This window comes from Hyperolius riggenbachi, chromosome 8 (genome assembly GCF_040937935.1).
Source record: "Hyperolius riggenbachi isolate aHypRig1 chromosome 8, aHypRig1.pri, whole genome shotgun sequence".
NCBI classification, from domain to species: Eukaryota; Metazoa; Chordata; class Amphibia; order Anura; family Hyperoliidae; genus Hyperolius; species Hyperolius riggenbachi.
The window spans coordinates 97,309,565-97,333,377 of record NC_090653.1 but is presented as its reverse complement, the minus strand read 5'-3'; the positions used below and the strand labels follow the sequence as shown (position 1 = coordinate 97,333,377).

The window sequence follows — 23,813 nt, the reverse complement described above, 5'->3', positions numbered from 1 at the left end:
TTATTCTTATAGTTCACATCTGCCTTTCATCATTGTTAGTAAATAAAAAAAACGCAAAAGATATTTCTCACTGGTCTTACCCTTTAATAAAGACCCAAAGTAGTGAGTGGGAAAGAAGAAACAGGGAGATAAGCTGTTCATCTGTAGTGCTGCTGATTTCCTGCAAAGAGTTATTCTCTCCGCATAAGGATGTTGTTTGCTCTCTGGTGATCTGAGTCCTGATTTATAGACAGAATGTTGCCCCTCCCAGCTCCTTCTTGACTATCTCAGATGAGTAATGATGTATTCGAAGAAAGAGTTTGTCCGGCTATCTGTCCAGGAAAATTGCTTTGTTATCTCAACAGGAAATAGAGCTACAAAAGCCAGCCCATTATTTTAAGTATCTTTATTGAAAACGGTACAGAAGTGTAATGTGAACTAAATGCAAGTTAAGTTTCAGTAGTTTTTTTATGTGACAAATAAGTAATTTCCAGCAAAAACATACAAGATATTAGTTGCCCCGACGGGACACTTATCAGATTGATAGCTTACAAGTAGTGGAAAAGTTGCAAACAACATGAATATAATAAAAATCAAAACAGTATATGAGTGTAATCACTTGGTAATAATCTACGGATAATACAATAGTTCATATTTGAGGCCACAATGATGGTGTAATGATGGTGTTCGGTCATGTCACTGAGGACACCATGTCAAGAGGTTGAGGAGGAAGGCAAATGAGAGAGCACAGGCTCTGAGGCCAACAATATTGTCTATGGAGAACCAGGGCTGCCAGGGTTTTAGGGAATATTTTCATAGTGTCATTGATAATTTCAATGAAAATGTAATATCACATGCGTAAAAAATAGGAGGCTGAACTAGGGCTGTAAACCATTGAAGAAGGATAAAACATATATTGACCTTGATAAAGGTTCTTGAGATGTATCCAGCCTCCTTTATTCCATCTGGCCTCCCCTCCATCATGTCAGTCCGTTTGAAGTCCAGTGGGTTTGTATGCACAGTCCATCCATGTGCCCTCTGCATGGGCTCCCACATAGTTGTGTGTAGCAGCCATCACCAGAAGTGTGTTGGGCACTCACAGTTCCAATCTGTGCATGCCGTGGATCCTCTTCATCTTGGCTGTTGTGCTCAGCCATTCAAGAGTGCAATCCATGTGGGCTCTTGGATCTGACTGTGCATGCAGTGAGCACCAACTGGTCCCAGCTGCAGCTACAAATGGGGGCTACAGAGGCAATATGGAGGGGAGGCCAGTTGCAATAAAGAGCCTGGAGGTGTCTGAAGAGCTTACATATCATCAAGGTAAGTATATCTTTTAACTTTTCATTTTCCTCAGGTACACTTTAATCAGTGTAAGGGATGAGCAGAGGGACATAATGTCCAAGATCATCAGGTGCCAGCCTGTACATTTAGAAAGGGATGTAACTACAGAGGAGCAGCACCTGCGCCTGCAGGGAGGCCCAGAGCTGAAGGGGGGACCCCAACTACTAGTTCAGTACCTCTGATAAAGGGGTCCATCCTCCAGATTAGGTGGCCACACTTCTTATGGGTGTGAAGATTATGTTGGCCATCCAGCTGTGAGGATCACAAGGGTTAGGCTAGGGCAGTGATGGCTAACCTTGGCATTCCAGCTGTGGTGGAACTACAAGTCCCATGAGGCATTGCAATACTCTGACAGCTCTAAGAATAACTCGAAGAGGCAGAGGCATGATGGGCTTTGTAGTTTTGTCACAGCTGGAGTGCCAAGGTTAGCTATCACTGGGCTAGGGAAAGACTGTGAACATTGGGGCGTCCCATCTAAGTTTTACTGGGGGTCCCCATTATAGTTACGCCCCTGGAGAAGCACTAGCATGATATAAAATACCTTGAATTGAAAAGACTAAAGTACTGTACTCAATTTTTCTTTTTTAGGTGTGGAGAGATGCTGCTACACAGATATTTTATTCCCTTAACACGGCTTGGGGAGGACTGATTGCTCTGTCATCCTATAATAAATTTCGCAACAACTGCTACTTAGACTCCATAGCGGTTTCAATCGTCAACTGCTTAACCAGCATCCTTGCGGGATTTGCTATCTTCTCCATCCTTGGCCACATGGCACTGATCTCGGGCAAAAAGGTTTCTGATGTGGTGGATGAAGGTAACGTATGTTTACAAAATTGTTCTCATTTCAGGAACACAACCAATAGAGTATCAAAGGGCAAAATGAAAGTAGTGATGAGCTACAAAACTAACATTTCAGTTTAAAGTAAAACTATCTCCAAATACAGTGGAGTAAAGAACGCCTGTAAAAACATTACACACGCTTCCTTTTTATGACTTCTCCACATTTGACTTCAATGTTATTTTTCTTTACTTTGAAATTGCCTTGTTTATCTGTGCATGAAGTGAGACCTATAGTGCAAACACCAATTAATAGCCAAGTTTACCACTCTCATGTAGTATAAGGGGCCAATAGATTTTGAATTCTATGAACAGATTATGTAGATAAGCTCTCATCCTACACGGAAGTGGTAAAATTGGCCAATCAAAATTGAATGTTTGTAGGTGCCCTGAGGGAGAGTCCGCATGCTAGATGGTTCTTGGCGGGGGTAGCCGGTTTGGGATGACTCTGCTGATAATCTAACATGTGTACCGCTGCACTGATGCATCAGTAAGAGGTCCAGCCTGCCAGATAATCTTTTCTCTGGTGCAGGCTGAGACTATTGCTCTCCATCTCACCCCTCCTGCTTAGTCCTGTACTTTTCTGTGCATCCCTTCCTACAGGCCTGCAAGCCAGCAACACATCTGTACAGCACTCAGCCCAGATCTGTCACCCAAGGCATCCAAGCAATCAAGTCCCAATCCCTGCAGTTGACAGCCTTAATACATCTGTATGAAGGCTTTCAAAGTGCCCACCTTTTTTTCCAATGAAGCAGGATGATTTAGAATGGTTTTACACTTATTTTTTGCATTGTGATGGGGATGCAATCCCACTCCAATGACAAAAAAGAAAAACATATTACCCTGCGGCACAGTGCGCTGACCGGGTCATACGCATAGCACCGCCCACCGCTCAGTGACGTACTCCCTACTGGGCAGGAAGTACATCACTGGGATTCCATGGGACCGCAATCCCTTTGACGAAATTTCTGCATTCCCAACGGCTGTCAGTGCTTGACATGCGCAGTAGCTCAAAAGCACTGACACAGGGACAGATGCTGTTTTTAACTTATTGGGCCATATCCTATTCCAGATGATAAGTAGCTTGCAGATGTGAGCTACTTATCACCTTGCCATTGCGTGAGGATTAGCGGCAAATCCTATTGCCCATATCCTTCGCGCGATGGCCGACCGTTAAGGAGCATTACTCAGGCGAAAGCCTGAGCGATGCTCCCTATTACCGGGCGATGGGGAGTGAGGTTTACGCTGTGGTGCTGTCCATCAGCACCATAGCCTCACTCCCCACACATGCGCACTCGCCCGCCGACATCTTCCGCCGCAGCATCTGGGGGTCTCCTTTAATAAGGAGACCCCCAAAGCTCCCCGTCGGGTCGCTGCACACTGTAGAAGCCCCCGATGTATCTGCACCGGCACCCCTGTTGGCATACATACCGCCGCAGATCATCCGACGCCTCTCGCCGCAAAATCCGGCGTGTATTTACAGTGTATCTGACACTGTAATTACTGTGCGCATAGAAGGAGCCCGAGCAAAGCATCTTTGAATCTGCAGCCGGGGCTCCCCATTGGTCCGCTGTCTGAACCAATAAAATGGCTCACACAGCGGACCAATGGGGAGCTTCTACAACGACCCGACGGGGAGTTCTGGTGTCTCCTTATTAAAGGAGACCCCCAAATGCTGCGGTGGCGACGTGCGGTAGCCGGTTTAGACCTGCTTTTTGCAGGTCTAAGCTAACGCTCATGTCTGCCGGGAAGTATCGCTTCCCGGAGGCATGATAAGGGTAATTGGATAACGTGTTAAGAACTCACTGGGCGATTATATCGCCCAAGCGAGTTCTTTTCCACCTGGGGGGTCTAAAGTTTTATAAGATTAGGCGATGCCCCCATCGCCTAAGTTAAGAACTCGCCAGTGCTTAGCACTGGCGAGTTTATCAATAGAATATGGCCCATTGTGTCTGTTGGAAAAGTCCTCCTAAGTTTGCATCATATTGGCATGTGACGACTTATTCATTTTTACTAGTGTCTTTAGATAGGGCATCTTTTCTCGTGGTTTTCATTTGCAATTATTAGCCCTTTGGAGACACATTATCATGTGTGATGTTTTTGCTCTAATAGAAGTGATATTGATTGGCGCTAATGGTTTAACGCCCAGTGGTTCCCCTGCGCTAGTAAAGGTAAAATTGTCATAAACTCCCTGCGGACGCCAACTTTACCGCATTTTATTGCATCACTTTCTTTGTGTCAAAGATCTGAAATGACCTTTACATCGTCAACTAAACTATATGAATAAGCCTTTTGGTGAATTTTCACAAACCATAAAAAAGATAAAGCATGGTTTGAATCACAGTTTGTATCTGTACTTTTTAAAATACTCCTGATGGATGAGTGTGTAATTGTAAACACTGTCGATGTCTATGCCTTTGACATTATATTGCTGCGCTCTGGGTAAAGATTATTAGAGTTAGCAAACCGGATACCTCCTAATTGGGTATTATTGCTGATAAGATGATGTCACACCAAAATGTATTTACTCATGCTAGGGGACTAACCATTTCATATCTTGATAAATATCAGCATCTCCACTAATGATTAAGGACAACTTATAATAGCGCTGTAACTAAGGACATATGTCTCAAGAATTATAACCTAGCAATGAACATTGTCTTTTAGGTTTTGGACTGGCATTCATTGCCTACCCTGACGCATTGGCCAGGCTACCAGTTGCTCCCCTCTGGTCCATTTTGTTCTTTTGTATGCTCCTGGCTTTGGGTCTTGACTCCCAGTTTGCACTGATTGGTAAGTTAAACTGACTCCATGTGTCTTCCTTAAAGAAAATAGTTTAACCAAAGTGATGTGATGGGAAAAAAAAAACGCATTGTAAAAATAATCATTAGTTCCAGTGCTAAATATTGAAAGCAAGAGGCACCATAATGACATATAGTAGAATCAGGGGTGGTTCTTCCATGAAATAATGTGAATCACGTGCTTCAGGGCAGCAATAATTAGAGGGGCGGAAAAATCCTATCCCAATTCCCCAAATGTTCTCCTCCTTGCAGCATCCTGTATCCATGGCTACAGTGGTGCCTCATGTGACCTGTTATGTGCTGTTGGGTCACATGAAGCACTGCTGTAGTCAGAGAGCAAGCATGGCTTCACGTGTGACTGGTGACCACATCACTTATCTGCTGAGAGTAGGTGAGTGATGTGACGCCGGTGCAGCACATACCCAGCATCATGTGGATCAGAGCCATGAGGCTGCAGGCCAGCAGGGAGGAGATGCTGTCTTGGAGGAAGCAGAGGGAGGTAAGCGTAGTGCCAGTGCCTACAATGCAGAGCCCGATGTGTCTCTCCTCTCCTGTCCAGATTTGCACACACACATCGGGGTGTTGGGTGTCTTCACAATGTATTGCTTCAGACAGCAAAAAGTCTAGAACTGGCCTGGGGTAGAATGCAGTAAATTATTCAGGATACCCACTTTTACATTCATTTTCCTGTTTTTTCAGCATCAGAAACACTTCTTAAATCCATATATTGTTGTATACTAGTAAAATATGAGAGTTTTTGGAAGTAAAGTTTACAAATTAGATAAATGTGTATATCCTATTATCCTAGAAACTCTGACGACAACGATACAAGATGTTTTTCCAAAAGTAATGAAAAAAATGAGGATTCCACTAACGACTGCAATATGTGCAATGCTATTTTTATTGGGTCTTCCGTGTGTCACCCAGGTAAACAATTTACTAATTTTTGATGCATGCTTTAAAAAATATTGGCATTGATTCACTAAACTATGCTAAAATTGCAGAGCAGCACAAAGGGATTTTTCCAGTGTTTATGCAAGCAATATAATGTATGCTGTGCCCATAGACAGGGCCGGATTTCTGGAAAGGCCATAAAGGCCCGGGCTTTGGGTGGCTGCAGCCAAAGAGGGGCAGCTGGAAACAATGCAGCAATTTTCCAGAAATTTCTTTCATCAATTCTGCTGTTTCTGATTATTTGCTGCCCTATATATGCTGGGTGAGGTATGTTCATATTTTGGGGGAGGCTTAGCAATGTTCCAGTTACCTATACACAGTATCTGTTTGGAGTGCCATCCATCCAAAGCTGCATTTTTTAAATAAATCCATAGCTTCATAATATAATGATACACAATAAAGTAAAAATCATGCTTTTACCTGGTTATTTCTCCCAACAGGCAGGAATTTATTGGGTTAATCTCATTGACTCTTTTTGTGGTGGATGGGCTCTGCTGTTTGCTGCAGTGTTGGAGCTGGCAGCTGTGATCTGGATATACGGTATGTGGCCTTCAGATTTTGTAAGGCAATGCACTGTGTAAGTCTGTTTGTAGATGGTTCTAATTCATCCTTATCAGCTAACAAGAAAATATATATTAACTAGAAACTATTTTAAGATTTTTCTTCTGTCTTTGTGGCCGTTGGAGAGAATTCACGCTAATGCCATGAGGTCTAAGGTGGCTCTATCATAAGCCCACTGTATCACCAGACGGCAAAATCCTAGACAAGGCCTATGTAGGAGTAGAGTATAGATACAATTGTTTATCTCATCGACTTGCTTTATTAGTGGATCAGTTAAAGTTTGCTTTAATCCATGATTTTATTTTTTTTTCCAAAAAGAAAGATTAAAACCCATAGTTAATTTAGGTGTCTAGCAATGTTAATCAAGGACATTTAGAATCATTTATAGTATTTTTCTTTTTAATTGCATTTATCTATGTAAATAAATATAGTCATGCTTACTTAAAGACAGTATGATTAACCCAGATACAACAGAATAGGTTCAAACTTGTCTTCAGCTAACATATAGAATGGCTAACAAAACTTGTTGAAAATATTAAGAAAACAAATGTTTTCACAAAGTGTTCCTGCGTATTGAAAATATATTAAAACACCATAAAAAAAAATACTTGTTCTGTCTTCAAAAAACACGGCAATGTCTGTGTTAACCACTTCACCCCAAATCGTTTTTTACCCTAACGGACAAGAGCGATTTTCACCTTTCACCTTCAGTGCTCATCCCTTTCATTTGCCAATAGCATAATCACTACTAATGACAATGAAATGATCTATATCTTGTTTTTTCCACCACCAATTAGGCTTTTTGGGGTTGATATTTGTTTTCAGTAATTACTTTATTTTCTATGCATTTTAAAGGGAAAAATGAAAAAATACACTATTTCTCTAACTTCATCCCCTATAGTTTTAATATAAACACTGCTACTGTACATAAAACCCACACATTTTATCTGCCTATTTGTCCTGGTTATCACAAGATTTTAATTATGTCCCTAGTACAAAATATGGTGACAATATATTATTTGGAAATAAAGGTGTATTTTTTCTACGGTGTTTTTTTTTCCACTAATCTCACGTGCACACGAGTGCGCACGTGCACGCGCAGAAGCATGCATGAGCACGCGGGAGCACAGCAGCAGCAGCAATGTTTGACTTATAAAAATGTCCTGGAGCCGTTAAGAGGCTCTAGCTGGAAATTTTTATAAGTCTGCTTGTCATTAAGTGGTTAATATACAAAGCAGTAAAAAAATTATTTGCAGTATTTGGATGTGTAATGTAAAATGAAGGAAAATTGTTCTTGTCACCAAGTATAAAAACACTAAGTGATGAAGGGGTTATGGGAAAACTTACATTAGTACGATGGAATGTATACTCTGGTAAGAATAAATACTCATTTATCCTCAATTATGATTCTTTTATTAGATTAACAAACACGGCTGCGTATTGTACTTTGGTAATGGGTAATGCATGTAGTCACTGTGTAATCCTATAGGTGGCAACAGAGTTATCCTGGACATAGAGATGATGCTGGGAAAGAAGCACTGGATATTCTGGCTGTGGTGGAGAATCTGCTGGTATTTCGTATCGCCTGTATTGTTGGCAGTAAGTTCTGTTATGACATTTATGATGTGTTTATTCACCAACTTTCACAACCATGTTCTAGTTTTGCATTTTTCTTTTGTTTTGAGGGGAATGAATGCTTCCATAGAGTCCTTATTAAATGCTAAAACGCATACAGGCTTGTACAAAAAACATTTGTTTGTTTTTTATAATCACATAACTGAATTTGATGATGTTTTTTATGTTTGAGCTGAGTTCAGTTTTAAAGGACAACTGAAGTGAGAAGAACATGGAGGCTGCCATATTTATTTCCTGTTAAACAATACCAGTTGCCTGGCAGCCCTGTTGGTTTATTTGGCTGCAGCAGTGTCTTAATCACACCAGAAACAAGCATGCAACTATTCTTGTCAGATCTGACAATAATATCAGAATCACCCGATCTGCTGCATGCTTGTTCGGGGTCTATGGCTAAAAGTATTAGAAGCAGAGGATCAGCAGGACTGCTAGGCAACTGGTATTGCTTAAAGTGGATCCAAGACAAACTTTTGCTGCCTTCATTTTTCTGCCCCTTACATATAGTTTATTGGGCATTCTTCCCCCTAAATGCTTTTTTAAATTTGATTTATTACCTAATTGCATGTAAATGAATGTATTCACGCCCCCAGCGCCTAGGCATCCTGAGTCCCATGCTGCAAGTGCTCATGGGAGTTCAGCCTGGGGAGGAGGAGGCTTTTGCTAAAGCATGCATGAGATTTCAGAGGCAAGGGGGCAGAGAGGGGAAGAGAAAGGAGGAGATGGGAGTGGAGTTTTCACCTGCTGAGGGGTGAAGATGCAGAGCAGCTTGCCTGTGTAATGATGAAAAGCAGAATATGGCTGCTCTCATTGTATCACCGGAAGAAATAATCAAATATTATTGAAGCTGGTTTCAGCTAGATTTACTGTGTAAACTATATAAACTTTAGATAAGATATATAGACAAGTTACTTACTATAGTCAGTTTTTCATCGCGGATCCTCTTTAAAAGGAAATAAATATGGCAGCTTCCAAATACCTTTCGGTACAGTTGTCCTTTAAAAGGAACTTTTCATCAGTGGACATATGTAGTAACCAGAATCTTGTTTGTTTATTTGTATTTTCTTGTCTGCTCTGAGAAGAAAAAAAACACCTTGCATGCTAACTGGCACTCTCGGCATGCACCCACTAGTGTGAATAGATGTTGGCTGGTGTACAACTGGCAGAGACATATAATAAACAGGTGCTTTCATCAGGTGCTGACCAAAGTAGAAAGGTGCTGACTGGTGTGGCACAGGCATTATAATTGACTTTTAGGAAATGGTGACTGCTGATGCTGAGAGGCACTAACTGGCATTGGCAAGCACTGACTAGGACTCTATAAGCATAGGTGCATTTTGCAGGTACTGATCACTGCAGATTGCTGGCAGTTTTAGAAAATATTGACTGGCATAGAGATACTATAACTGGAATTGGCAGGTTCTGACTATTTCATAAGTATGTCCTGATATCAACATGCCCTTTTGGCAGAGGGGAAAAAGCACTTTTAGCAGCTCTGGACTGGTGATTCTAGCAGGAGCTGGCTGATGTTGACTGGCACTGGGGAACATTGGCTGGTGCTTGCTGGTAATTCTGTTGATGCCTAAAGGCACATACACACAGGCTGACTGATGTTGCCCATCAGGGTTCTGGACCCGATCATACGGACAAGATCGCTGGGCCGGACTATACAGATGCGTTCTGTTGCTATGCGGGGAGGCAGAGGGACGGCGGAGTGCACACGCGTGATTTTACACTATGGGTGGGACGAGTGGCGCCTACAAAGCAATCTGACTTTGCTGAGTTGATCCGCCGGTGGATCCCTAGCCATGCAGTGGTCATTTGTCTGGGGTTGCTGTACACATGCCAGATTAATGGCTGAGGCGGTCGTTATCGGCTGCCTCAGTCTTTTGTGTATATGCAGCTTAAGAAGATCACTAATAAAGAACCAGTATGCTTAAAACTATTAAAATACATATGTATGCACACATAAAAGATGTAAATTTGTTCCAGGTCAAAGTAAAATGCACTGTAAATGAATTTTCTTATGCAACTGTCAATTACAGTAGGTATTAATCTAACATCTGTGAATAGAGTTGAGCTGAAATTTTCGTAATTTCGCATTACTATAATTACGCATGCGAAATTTGCGATTACGATGCGAAATTAGCGTAGCGAAATTGCCATTAAAATCGTAATTGAAAATACCGTAAGCGTAATTTTCAACGTTCATGCCGTAATTTCGCATTAAACGCTACCGTAATTTCGCGTTAAACCGTAACGCTCCGTATAATATAAAAAAGCCGCCGACTTTAAGGGTTAATAGCAAAGCCCCCTTAAATGCTAAGAGCCTCAAATTTGGAGAATATATTAAGGAGATCAGGAGGAATAAGAGACGCAGAGGCGGCGGCGGTGGTGAGTGACGTCGGGTGCGGCGTAGTTACAATGTAACAAAGTTGTTACATTGTAATAACTTTGTTACATTGTAACTGATAGAACATTTCCGAGGCTATTTCGAGGGATCATTTATTTAAAGGGACAGGTAAGTATTAATGGTTAATTAAGAATATTAAAGGACTTTTTTCGTGGTTATGTTTTTTGTTCAATTAAAATACTTTTTCTAAGTGTTTGTGTGTTTATTTACTTTTAACTCTTAAAGGAAATGGGTAAGGGGTACAAGTACCTCTATACTCATTTCTCCTGGGAGGGGGGGTGGGCATCTGGGGGACGCCTTTTTAAAGGGGACTCCCAGATTCCACCATGAACCTCCCCCCCAGGAAATCGCGGCCTCCACCTCCACCGCCCATCGGAGGTGGAGAAGAGCCCCTTGTCCTTGGATTGGACAAGGGCTCGGAGGGGGAGGGGAAAGCTTGGCTGCCCCTCCCCTTCCGAGACCCCCCAATCCATGGACCATGCGGGCTGGTATAGTCAGGGCGCGGAGCCCCACGCGGCCGGTGCTCCGCATTCTGGCTATCCCAGCCTGCATGGGGGACAAGGGGTTAAAGAGGTCTGGGAGGGGGGACCCCACGTCGTTTTTTTTAAATATTTCCCACACTCAGAACGAAGTAAGTAAAACTCTTCCCACTTGGGGGAATCTATGAAAATAATACACTATTGTTACCTGTGCAAAAAAAACTGACATTTTCTGCATTTAAAAGACATTTTCGCCCTTGAAACTTAAAAATCGATTTTCTCAAAAACTATAAGGTCTTTTTGAAAAAATTTTTTTCCTCTTATTCCCACTGTTCCCCTTAATATACCCTGGGAATTTGGTGTTCCTAAACTTTAAGCAGGCTTTGCTATTAACCGTTAAAGTCGGCGGGTTTTTAAATGTTTACATTTTTCCTTTGAAACTTTAACATCGATTTTCTCAAAAACTATAAGGTCTTTTTGAAAAAAAAAATTTTCCTCTTATTCCTCCTGATCTCCTTAATATATTCTCCAAATTTGAGGCTCTTAGCATTTAAGGGGGCTTTGCTATTAACCCTTAAAGTCGGCGGCTACCTAACATTGATACATGCGTCAACTTTTCCGCTTCGGGAGCATGACCATACGCATTAATTTCGTAATAACCGGTGCAATGCGAAAATTACGCGAAAAATTACGCTTACGCGAAATTTCGCGAAATCCTTCTTCATTACGATTATGTACTTACGGCCATAAACGTAATTACACTAATTACGCGAAATTTCGCGAAATCGTAATTACTCCATTACGCTCATCTCTATCTGTGAACCTCTTACTGACAGGTGTTAAAGTGTAACTGTGGGGCATAAAATCAAAAACAATTCTTTATTTTTATCTGGTAATCAAGTAATAAGGATACTAACCAGGCAATCCAAAAGTTAAAAATCACTCTTACTTTTTTTTAAATTATTATTTAGTATTTATATAGCGCCGACATATTACGCAGCGCTGTACAGTGTGTATATATATATATCTTGTCACTAACTGTCCCTCAAAGGAGCTTACAATCTAATCCCTACCTTTGCCATGTGTCTATATTATGTAGTGCAAGTACTGTAGTCTAGGGCCAATTTTAGGGGGAGCCAATTAACGTATCCATATGTTTTTGGAATGTGGGAGGAAACCGGAGTGCCCGGAGGAAACCCACACAGACACGGAGAGAACATACAAACTCTTTGCAGATAGTGCCCTGGCTGGGATTCAAACCAGGAACCCAGCGCTGTAAGACGAGAGAGCTAACCACTACGCCACCGTGCTTGTTGATAAATGCCTATTCCCCCATTTTCCTGACTCTTATTTGGTACATCTGCCACACAGGAAGTTGCAGGGCATGGTGGGTTGTCTTTTTTGCTTCTTTACTTTCCCCTCAGACTTAACTAATGCAGCCTGATTGGCTTAAGCCTCTTTCCCTCCTGTTTTCCCCTCCCACACCTCTGTTCCTCTCTGATTGGCCAATATTTCTCATGCTGAGACAATGCACTTTCTATTGCAGAGCTGGGTGGGAGTGCCTGAAGACTGGGAGGAGGGTGGGCAATGAAAACACAATCAGGCAGTGGAAAGTAAGGGAGGAAATGACATCAGGGTTGGCTTCAAGATAGACACAGTTAAAATGGAGAATCCTAAGAAGGATTATTTTTTTTTTACTATAGAAAAATCACTAAAATCTAAACGTGAACAGTGCAATACATATGTTATGGAAGTAGAGCAAGTATTTATCTACTTATATATGTGTTTTTTCTGAGATAGCATGGCTGACAGCTCCTCTTTAAACTAATGTGTCTTCTTATGGGGGAGTCTCAAGGCTTCCTTCATTTTCAAAGCCCCCCCTTGTCAGGGACCTTAACAAAGATGTCAGCAAGCCTACTTGAGTGGACTCTTTTCTGGCAGGATAACTGTACCATTACCATTCAGAAGATGTTTTGGGAAGATCTTAAAGGGACTCCGAGCTCACCCAAAAAAAGAAAGTTGTACTCACCAGGGGCTTTCTCCAGCCCAGTGCTGGTCGGGAGGTCCCACGCCGGCGTCCTGGCTCCTCTCCTTCTCCCCGCTCCGGAATGGCTGACAGGCCGCAGCCCGGGCGACACTCGGCAGAGTGTCGGGCTGCTGCTTCCGCGTATGACGCGGCTGACGTCACACGCCGGCCGCCTCGCGTCATCACGGCGGCCGGCGTGAAAGTACTGCGCATGCGCGATTAAAGCGCGCATGCGCAGTACTTTCACGTCGGCCGCCGTGATGATGTGAGGCGGCCGGCGTGTGACGTCAGCCGCTTCATACGCGGAAGGAGCAGCCCGACACTCTGCCGAGTGTCGCCCGGGCTGCGGCCTGTCAGCCATTCCGGAGCGGGGAGAAGGAGAGGAGCCAGGACGCCGGCGTGGGACCTCCCGACCAGCACTGGGCTGGAGAATGCCCCTGGTGAGTACAACTTTCTTTTTTTGGGTGAGCTCGGAGTCCCTTTAAGAATGTCCCACAAAGAGATGTCTAAAACCAAGACAGAGGTCCTAAGCCATAATACCTGCTGTTAGAAAATAAATTATTTAAAGTGAATGAGAAAAAAATGATATGTGTACACATTAATTTAAAATGTTAGTGTTTTCTCATAGCACCTGTTTTAGGGTGCAGTCACACTATGCACCTCGAGCTGTGCCACAATGCCGCATGTGAACTCACTGACCACATAATATGGGCAGTGAGTCCACATGTGGTGTTAATAAGCTACTCGTTACACAAAATATCAATGTTATGCTATATTTTTTCTAGGGCAAAGGTACTTTGGAAGGGGGGAAAGTTAGTTATCCCTCCCCCTCTCCAGCCCTGTGTGGACTGGTTTGTTTCAGGAAGGAGGAGCTGCATGCTCACTGTCCTTCCTTTCCTGGACCCCACATTTTGCTCTATACCCCCCCCCCCCTCATCCCTACCAGGCGGCAAACTAACATTCTAGACAAAATAATTGAGGGGAACCCACACTGTTTTGGTTTTTTTTGTATTTTTTTTTACGCAGAGAATCATCAGGTTTTTAGAGCCAGACAGTGTTTAAGAAATAACACTGTAGCAAGGGCATACACTTTTGTAACGCCTGGGAACTCTCGATCAGCTACTACTAGAAAGTGAAAGTAATAAAGATGGCACCTGCATTCCCACTGAAACCACAACATGTTGGAATTAAAGGGGACTTCTACCACATGTCCTTCTGAATGTGGAAACATACTTTGCAGAATTGTGCTGCTATTCCCAACTAGTGACCTGTGCAGAGAACAAAGAAACATTTGCTCCTTCATTAGAATTTCTTCACTCCATGGACTGGCAGAATCACATCTACTAAGATGATTATACTTCCTAAACTACTATATTATTTTAGATCCCTACCAATAGATGTCCTAGTTTCACAACTCCAAAGTCTACAAAAAGGGATCTCTAGGTTCATTTGGAAGAAGCAAAAACCCTGTATTGCTCAATATATAATGTATAGGCATAGATTAGAAGGTGGTCTAGGAGTACCAAATATCCCAAAAAATTTCCAAGCAGCCAGAAATTCTCAACTCTTAAGCACAGCATTTAAAAGCCATTCTTCACAATGGAGAGGCATTGATAATAACTGTATAGCACCCCTTCGGGTTCAAGATTTGTTATGGGTAAGAGAAACACCTGAATCTAGCAGAAAAAGGAAACATCCAATAATAACCACCGTTTTCAAATTGTGGAACCTATTAAGGTTCAAATATAAGATTTCTTCATCACAATCTGCATTAGCCCCATAACGAGAAATCCCGAATTCCTCCCAGGGCTCCAACCAGGGAAATGTAATTTGTGGACGGAAAATGGGTTAAAAAGATTTTAAGACTTAATGCAAAAGGGAAAGTTACCAATTTATAACAAACCTTTCCCCATCAGAAGTCTTCCAAAATATCCAACTCAAACACTTCATTGCCCAACACTGGTCACCTAATAATCACCCAACTCTGACTCTGTTAGAGAAGCACATAGTTCGGAAAGGAGAGGTAGCAAAATCGATCTCAATCATCTATAAACTGATTTCATCCCCTCTGGATAATAAAAGAGTGTATTACCAGTGAGCATGGATCAAATTAGGTCATGAGATATCAGATGAACAATAAGCAACAATTTGGAGAAATACCTCCTAATGTTCTAGTAACACATCACTAATTGAAACCTCTTTGAAATTGTTGTTGTGCACTTACCTAACTCTATCTAGAATTAATAAATATAACAGCTCACACATTGCACAAGTATAGCTATCTAAACAACTGAGTTGGGAGAAGGTCGTTCATAAAGCTAATTATATCTGCTTAAACCAATTTCTCATGAGTATGACTAAGGGAGATACTCAACCTTTTTTCTGTTTGGGCCCAATGGTGGAATTCCTCATATGGCAAACATCTGCAATGCATTTTGGCCAAATATCGCTCACAAGACGTGTTCTAATATAAACATTCTCATTAGAAAAGTAATTGAATCATCAATATGACCCTAACCTAGACCTATAATCACTCCACCATAAGGTAATTCCCCCTGAAATGTCAAAAACAAAGTACCACTCACACTGCTGTAATTCATTTTATAATGTTACTATCTGTTATATGTTTATCCTCTTATTGTTCTGTCATGATTATCGTAAGTCTTCAAAGTGACACACGGTAGAAACGCATTCTGTCACGATAATTGATTTCTTCACTTGGACTCATATCACTATGACAGACAACTGTTGATGACTTTTTCAGTTTGGTTTTATTTGTTCAATGTTCTAGTTCAATGCATTTGTTCTTCATCATTTTCAATAAAGCACCTTTTAAAGTAAAAAAAAAAGAATGTCTTCACTCCAGAATCAGTAGAGTGTTGTTCTGTGTTAGTCATCAGTAAAAGCAAGAAGTTTTAAATCAGGATGATACTATTTATACATTTATTGATACATGAATAAGTCTGATGATGGCTACATAGCCGAAAGCTTACTCCTTTTCTTCTATGTTAGCCAATAAATGGTACAGTATAATCCTGATTCAAAACTTCTTGCTTTCACTCCAGAATGCAAGTGCTCTCTGTGTTTGTGTATTTGCCTAAGAGGAAACAGATGTTATTGTTATTCATTCAGGGACTCGAATTATATCACAAATCCATGATAGGAAAACTGAAGATACGACCTGTGGAGTTATGACGAATAAAGTTGAGAAACACTGTCCTATATTAAAATGAAAGTGATATGAAACATCTGCTTGTATCTACAACATTTACCATCTAATGAAACTTTCTTATTGCAGGTCATTTTAGTTTGGTCGTTGGTCACTTATGAAGCTACAACATATGGTGGAGTTATATACCCCAAATGGGCAATTATACTAGGATTTCTAATGGTTGTCTTCTGCCTCATATGGATTCCCATTATTGCCATTGTGAAGATCATTCAAGCAAAAGGAAACATTTTCCAGGTACCTGCATGCACACCTTAATGTGAAACTCTACTTGTGAGTAAATAATTAACAGCACTGAACTCCAGTTTTGTTTTATGCAATACAAAACCTTTAGCAACAAAAATGATATTAGCTCTGTAGCCTAGAAAGTGCCCTGTTGCCAGGTTTCTAAAAAAACAAGGCATCTTGGGCATACAGCAACACAAATGTCTTTATTGAACCTTAAGATCTTGCCTCGAGTGCTAAAATTCTCTTTTTACTCTGTGTAGTCAATCGTACATGAAGGAAAATAGGGATTTATTTGGATTCTGTGGAACAAAGGGTGTTTTAGAAAAGCAGTTTAAGAAAATTCTACTGTATAACAAAGGGAACCTAAATGGCCTAAATTGAATTAAAAAAAAAAAGACTTTACCTTACCTGGGGCTTCTACCAGCCCCCTGCAGCTGCCCTGTGCCTGTGCTGTCACTAAGTGTCCCTCTAGTCCCCCGGCAGTGACCCTCTTCTGTCCTTGATCATGCTCCCATCACTGGGATTGTTCTGTGCAAGCTCAGTAGAGGTTTCTTCGTACTTTGCGATTAGGAGGCACGTGGACCAGAGCCTCTCATCCAAGTGACAGAGGGTGGCTGCAGGGGACTGGAGGATCACTTTGTCCCAACACAGGCACAGTGTGGTTGCAGGGGGCTGGTAGAAGAAGATAAACTTGTTTTTTTTTTCAACAGTTTTCAACAGTTAAGGTTCACTTTAACCTCCTTAGCGGTAATCACAAGTAAAGCTCCATGCCAGGAGCGGTAACTCCGAGTTGAATTTGTGGTAGCCGCCGGAGGTCTATGCAAGCAATGCGCACACTGGGCATTTTTCACTCACCTCCCAGAGGATCCAGACACCAGACACCATTCTTCTTCCTCTCCTCAGAGGATTTGCTTCCCCCTGGTGAGATTGCCGTCTGTTGTCATGACGACAGCCAGCAATCTCACTATAGGGTTACAGTGCCACCCGGAGGACGGAGGGAAAACTGCAGCGCTGGATTTTGGGCGTTGGAGCTCAGGGAGGTGAGTGAGTTCTGAGCCACTGCAAATCTCCCTAGCAGCATGATTTTTTTTCCCAGTTTTCGGTTCTAAAAACATGCAAAATAAGTGTACAGCTTTTAGACCCTAAAATCCAGAAAGAATCGTACCACAATCTCACTATAGGGTTCCAGTGCCACCCGGAGGATGGAGGGAAAACTGCAGCACTGGATTTGGGGCGTTGGAGCTCAGGGAGGTGAGTGAGTGCTGAGCCACTGCAGATCTCCCTAGCAGCATGATTTTTTTCCCCAGTTTTAGGGTCTAAAAACATGCAAAATAAGTGTACAGCTTTTAGACCCTAAAATCCAGAAAGAATCGTACCGCCAAGCGAGTTAATAAAAGAGGAGTTTTGCTTTAAAGCCCAGTACCACAGTATACAGTATATTGTTTTCTATTACAGTTAGAAAGCCGGTGAAAGTATTAGAACTACTGTCAGTTTGCTTTTGCAGTCTATGCTCCTGCTGGATATACTCCTGCCCTGGTCTACACATGTTTTTTTGCAGTTAGGCCTCTTGCACACTGCACGCGATTCCGATTCAGATTCCACTTTTTAATCAGTTTTTACATCCGATTCAGATTCTGATTTGCAGTTTTCTCCTTGCACACTGCAAATCGGAATCTGAATCGGATGTAAAAACTGATTAAAAAGCGGAATCTGAATCGGAATCGTGTGCAGTGTGCAAGAGGCCTGACACTGTGGGCCTACATAAGATAGTAGCAGAGATATTGGCAAGAGATGGTAAAAACCCAACAAAGTATTCAAAGGAGTAGCTACGGTTTTCAGCACAAAGTCAGTTTTTGCGCCCCCTCTTGACAGTGAAGTGTGAGCCAGAAAGTTGTGAGCTTGAGAAAATGAAAACCTGCATTTTGTGGCAAACCTTAATATGCCAAAAAAGGCAGGCTTTCATGTTGTAAAAACTAAAATTTCCGGAAATGCATGTCGGGGCTCCCTTTTGGCTCATCCCTTGTCCCAGAAAACATCTTGAGCTACCCGGCATATGTGTATACAATTGACAATGCCTGTAAGCTTGGTTGTGAAATTGCTACTAATAGATTATAGATAGAAAAGTATTTTCTTGCTTGCTGGTAGCTTAAATAGAGTCTGAAGCGTTATAAAATACCTGTTTTTATGCAGCAGGCCGCTTGGCTTGAGCATTATGATTCGCCGCATCCCCATGGCAGAACAATGTCTTTATACTCTTCAAATCCCGGGGGAAAATTCCACGACTTTCCAGGTCATGGATTTTGCTGCCTGGGGAGGCAGAGCTTTGCACTGTAGCTCTGTCTTCAGTCCAATCAATCTCTGACGATCTCCGCCTCTCCCTGCCCCTCTCAGTGAAAGAAGACTGAGAGGGGCGGGGAGAGGTGGAGATTGGTGGAGATTGACTGGAGCAGAGGCAGAGCTACTGCGCACAGCTCTGCCTCCCCCAGAAAAGAGCCCTGAATTTTGCCCCGGGGATTTCAGGGTGATTAAGACCTCGTTCTGCTGCAAGAATGTGGCAAATAAGTTTGGATTATAATGCTGATGTGGTCTGCAACCATAAAAACAGGCATTTTAAAACACTTCAGACTCTCTTTAAAAGGCATTTTATTCATAAGGTGTAAAAATGTCACCTAGGAGAAAAAGTGAATTGGATCTGGCCCTTTGTCTCATCCTTTCTTGTCCATTGCCTACGCTGAGCATAAGTAATGTATTGAAATTACAATAATATAAAAGAACATTATGGATTGTTTAATAATGCGACTTTGCAATTCTTATAGGATGATGACATCACCCATGAATGACTATATATTACAGGCTCCATGGTACAGCCTATTTTTGAGGTGTTTAATTATGGGGTTTTAGTTTGTCTAACACAAAGAAAGCTGTGTGACAGCAGTGGAGAAAGTGGGCAGAGGTAGAACAGGAACAGTACAGCAAAACAACAAACCTTGCTTTCCTCAAAAGATAATTCAACAGGTTCCTGAAATACAGTCCATTACTATATCAAGTGTGCAAACCAATCTATCTACAGAACAAAGCACAAGATTGTATTCTAGGCACACCTTATGTAATCCATTGATACTACTTAAGGTGTGTCTTGGTTACCGTCTATTTTGTTCTGTGGGGCTGGAAATGTCCAAACCAATCAGAACCTGAAGCTATGTATTTCTTTATGTCATGACATGTGGCATGATGAGATAAACATAGGTACATATAGGACTAGCCCTAATAAGAAATTAACTGAAGTCCCTTTCTGTTTTCCAGTACATCAAGAGTTAAGAGCGTAAATGAGCTTGTCGAACAGCTTGTCAAATTCCATCAGGTTTCCTGAAAAGTAAATAGACGTAAATATTTGTCAGGAAAAAGGAAGACAATAGGGTTTTTGTATAGGAAAGTTCAAAGGATCATTACTACAGTTTCCTTTTCGGGTAAACAAAGCAGAGTGTGGATTTTAAATAGCATCTGTGACAGTCTAATGCAATCTTTAAAATGAAGCTATTAAACTGAAAATAAAAAATATGACACTCAGTACTGCACATTTAATTAATTGTCTCATAAGATTATTTCTCATGCACTCACGCCCATTTTAACCTCTCAATGGAGGGATTTGAAGTGGTTAAGTATGGTTTATTGCGGGCCATTTGGGACAGTGATAGGATTTACCGTACTTATTTAATAAAGTCCCATAATGCTGTAATGCAGGTTACCCTTGATTGTGGTCTCTTCCATCAGACGTCCACATTGGTATGTTTTACAGTAAAAGTACTGCGAGCATTTGTGGCTGTACGCTCTGCACACAAGATGTCCAACGTAGATCAGCCAATACCAGTGTAGTTTTAAATCACAAACAGTTCATTGGTCACAGGAAATGCTTTTGAAAACAAAGAAAACATTGAGAATCCCCCATGAGGAGATGGACTAGTCCACAACCTGTCTGTTCTCTCAGATTTTAACTGCTATTTTTTTTTTTTGCTGGAGTGGACCTTTACATTTTAGTAAACAAAATAAGATTTTTGTCTGTATACCGAGGCTAAATAATTTGTTTTGTTTTATAGCGTATTGTAAAGTGTTGCAGACCAACTGAAAACTGGGGTCCTGCCTTGGTAAAGAACCGCGGAGAGAGGTATAAAGATATGAAGGATGATAAGACTGAAACAGCCAAACAGGAAGAACCAGGAGTGGAAATTACAGACATCAAAGGATTTGATAATGTTTCATTTCAAAGAGACTGAATCACATAACGGTCATTGACTAACCCATGGACTCTCAGCTGTATAGCTAAAGTCAATGATACTGATGGACTTGCTAGAGCATAACTCTGAATTCAGTGTTTGTAATTATGTTTGTAATAATATTAATCCTGTGGGAGGATTACCAGTGCCAGGACAAAATTGTATTAAAAAAACATATTTCCATAAAATGTTTTTAGCTTTGATACTATTGAAAGAACATAACGTCACTTATGAAAGCTCATTGTATAGAGGTTCTAAAGGCATTTTTGGCTAGGAAGGCAATTCTCTGTGGTTCTGGTTCTATATAACTGAACTCAGAACTCTGAAAAGCAGAGTAGGAAACTCTTGCTTTTGTCCATAAATGGAATTACATCTGCTCAGTTCTGATTGGGTAAGTTATTTGTCAGTACTGGGAAAAAACACAGTCTGCAATATTTCTCAGAACTGTACATCCTGATCCAGAACAATGCAACACCACACACGATATGTGGAAACAAAACAGTATAACTCAGGGAAAACAGGAACCCAATCTGGTGTATGTAACGATTGGGGAATTATCTCCGTGGTCAGCGCACAACATGTGCGCTGACACTGCGGAAACCCTCCACAAGCGTTTGGATAAGGGAACCCAGCTTTCGTGCAAATGCACCTGTAGAGAGGAATTCCAACCGGCAGATGGAGCTGTGGAGTACAGAGGAACTCGGTCTCTGTACAACCACAGATGCCAGATGGAGATTGTACGAAGTGAAGCAATACAGGGCAAGATAGCCACTTGAGAGAGAGTGAGCACAGAGACAGAATGTATGTATGTCCTCCAATCTAGTCACCACCTAGCGACGGTTGACATACAACAGCGAAGACCAAAGTGAGAAAGCAATCGCAAGAATGGCGATTGCTAGCAGAGACACAAGACGGAGTAAAGACAGAACATAGAATGAATATAAACAGAACCAATAGCAAACTGCAATCCAACACAAAGGAACAGACAGGACTAGCTAAACACGGTCACCAAACATTAAGCGCATTAGCGACAAAGCGCGTTCAAGGCAGACAGAAGGAGAAACCAGTAGCATCCGCAGCTAAGGTTAAACTCCAAGGTTCAGACAAGAGAGATCCACTGCCTCTAACGCTAGGGCAAATGGGATCTAGGAACAGGACAGAACAATTCACTGTCAGCCACCGCTGGCGACAGTACCATCGCACGGACCAGACAAGACAGGCAGAAGGAGTAACCAGTAGCAACCGCAGCTCTGGCTTACACTTCAAAACAGAGTACAGAACTATCCACCGCCTCTACCGCTAGGGCGGGTGTGATCCAAACAGACAGACAGAAGAAGTAACCAGTAGCAACTGCTGCTCTGGCTTACACTCCAAGACAGAGTACAGAAGGATCCACCGCCTCTACCGCTAGGGTGAATGCAATCCAAACAGACAAGACAGAACTAGGCAATACAGATAATAAACAACCTGACTGCGCTAGAAGGAATGCTAGTGCACGCCCAAGGATAACTACTCTAAGACAATATTAGCAAACAATAGCAGAGGGCTGAAACTCAAGGTAAGTCCAGCGGAACCAAACCTTTATGACCATCAGGGAATTCTGGGAGGAAATGGCATTTATACTGCAAGCCTTCAAGAGAGGCAGAGCTATCAATAACCAGATAAGTGAATGCAAACCCCTCACCAGGACAGCAAGTCTGAACTTGCAGAGTGAAAACATGTCTCCTTTCCAGGGACCTGCAGCATGCAGACCTGAAAAACGGTCAAAAAGCTGCCTGCCTGTGCAGACAGCAGAGCAGATCATTATAGTGTAAAATTTCAGTATGAAGCTAGGGTAAATAATCAAAGAAAAGAGTACTCACAATACAAAACCTGCAACCACTATAATCACGTGAGGAAGTACAATCTCCACCCTGCCTTTCAGGTGCAGGTGTGGTCGCTTCATCAAAATAATTTTTGGGGATTTTAAAAACCATAAAATCAAAAATTTCTGACACCCCCCCACCACCCCCCAAATGGGGTGGAGACACATGTAGTGACTGGATAGTGAAAATATATTTAAAAAAACAAAACAAAAACAACAATGTTAAAAATGCTTAAAAGGAAAGTAACTATGAGCGTATCTGCAATAAAGATAATGTTCAGTGTTTAGACAGTTTTATTAATAAGGGCAAAAACAATACGTTTTGTGGCCTGAAGCCACTTCTTCAGGTAAATAACCCTTGTCCAAAGCTGCTCTGAGTAAGAGGCAGCGTGTCATTGTGTCACTGGCACTGCCCTTAGCTGTCTCACCCCCTCTCCTTGCCACCCATGATCCATCCACAGCATGGTTTGGGGGGCAACATCCTCACAATGTTTGCTTCAGGCAGCAAAAAGTCCAGAACCGGCTCTGCTCACACCTAAAATAAAATCTGTGCTGGACATTGGTTCTTCCCAACACACTATTAAAAATACCAGCCCTCTTCTGTAGTATTTTGTGACTGGTGATGTCACTTCCTGAAGTAACTCCACATTATTGAACTACTAGACTCTAGCTGAGCTTGTAGACACTTGCTTCTGCTTTGAATTCTCATAGATGACGCATAAATAAAGTTTAAGGTTTTTAAAGTGTACCTGCACTGACATGTGATATGAGATAAACAGTTCTAGTTTTACTAAGACATTGTCTAAAATACCTTTCTATTTTCCTGCATGGGAAGTGTTAGAAAAAACCACTAGAGATGTTATCTATGCAAATTAGGCAATCAAACAACAAGTCAAATTCAACCTGCTGTCCTGAAAAGCTGCCCGCCCCATGCGCCCTCACGCCCCTCTTTCCTGCCCCAGCTGAGCTAGGATGCACGGTAGCAGTAGGTCTTTGTACATTGACCTAAAAGCTGTTCCAAGGTCTGCACCATTTTTGAAATGGAGGAACCAGGATTCAGGAGGATGAAGCAGCCAAACAGGACACTAGAAGAAAGAAAGAAGATGCCATTTGGAATGTACATGGCAGTGGCGCACGGAGGGGGTTGTTCTGGGTGTCTAGAACACCCCCCTGCACCGAGACCGGAAGTGGGGCTGCC

The 23,813-nt window shown here is 41.9% G+C and overlaps 1 protein-coding gene across 1 annotated transcript in view; it reads left to right on the top strand.

The window, feature by feature from the left end:
* LOC137528274 (sodium- and chloride-dependent neutral and basic amino acid transporter B(0+)-like) overlaps positions 1–20,939 on the top strand; it is a 77,567-nt gene extending 56,628 nt beyond the window's left edge. The window contains exons 8-14 of the mRNA XM_068249567.1: positions 1,909–2,137; positions 4,828–4,953; positions 5,770–5,888; positions 6,356–6,455; positions 7,966–8,075; positions 16,322–16,489; positions 20,575–20,939. Of these exons, the coding sequence (XP_068105668.1) occupies positions 1,909–2,137; positions 4,828–4,953; positions 5,770–5,888; positions 6,356–6,455; positions 7,966–8,075; positions 16,322–16,489; positions 20,575–20,751 (1,029 nt within the window). The 3' untranslated portion in view covers positions 20,752–20,939. The remainder of the gene's footprint in view (positions 1–1,908; positions 2,138–4,827; positions 4,954–5,769; positions 5,889–6,355; positions 6,456–7,965; positions 8,076–16,321; positions 16,490–20,574) is intronic.
* Positions 20,940–23,813: the final 2,874 nt, after the last annotated feature.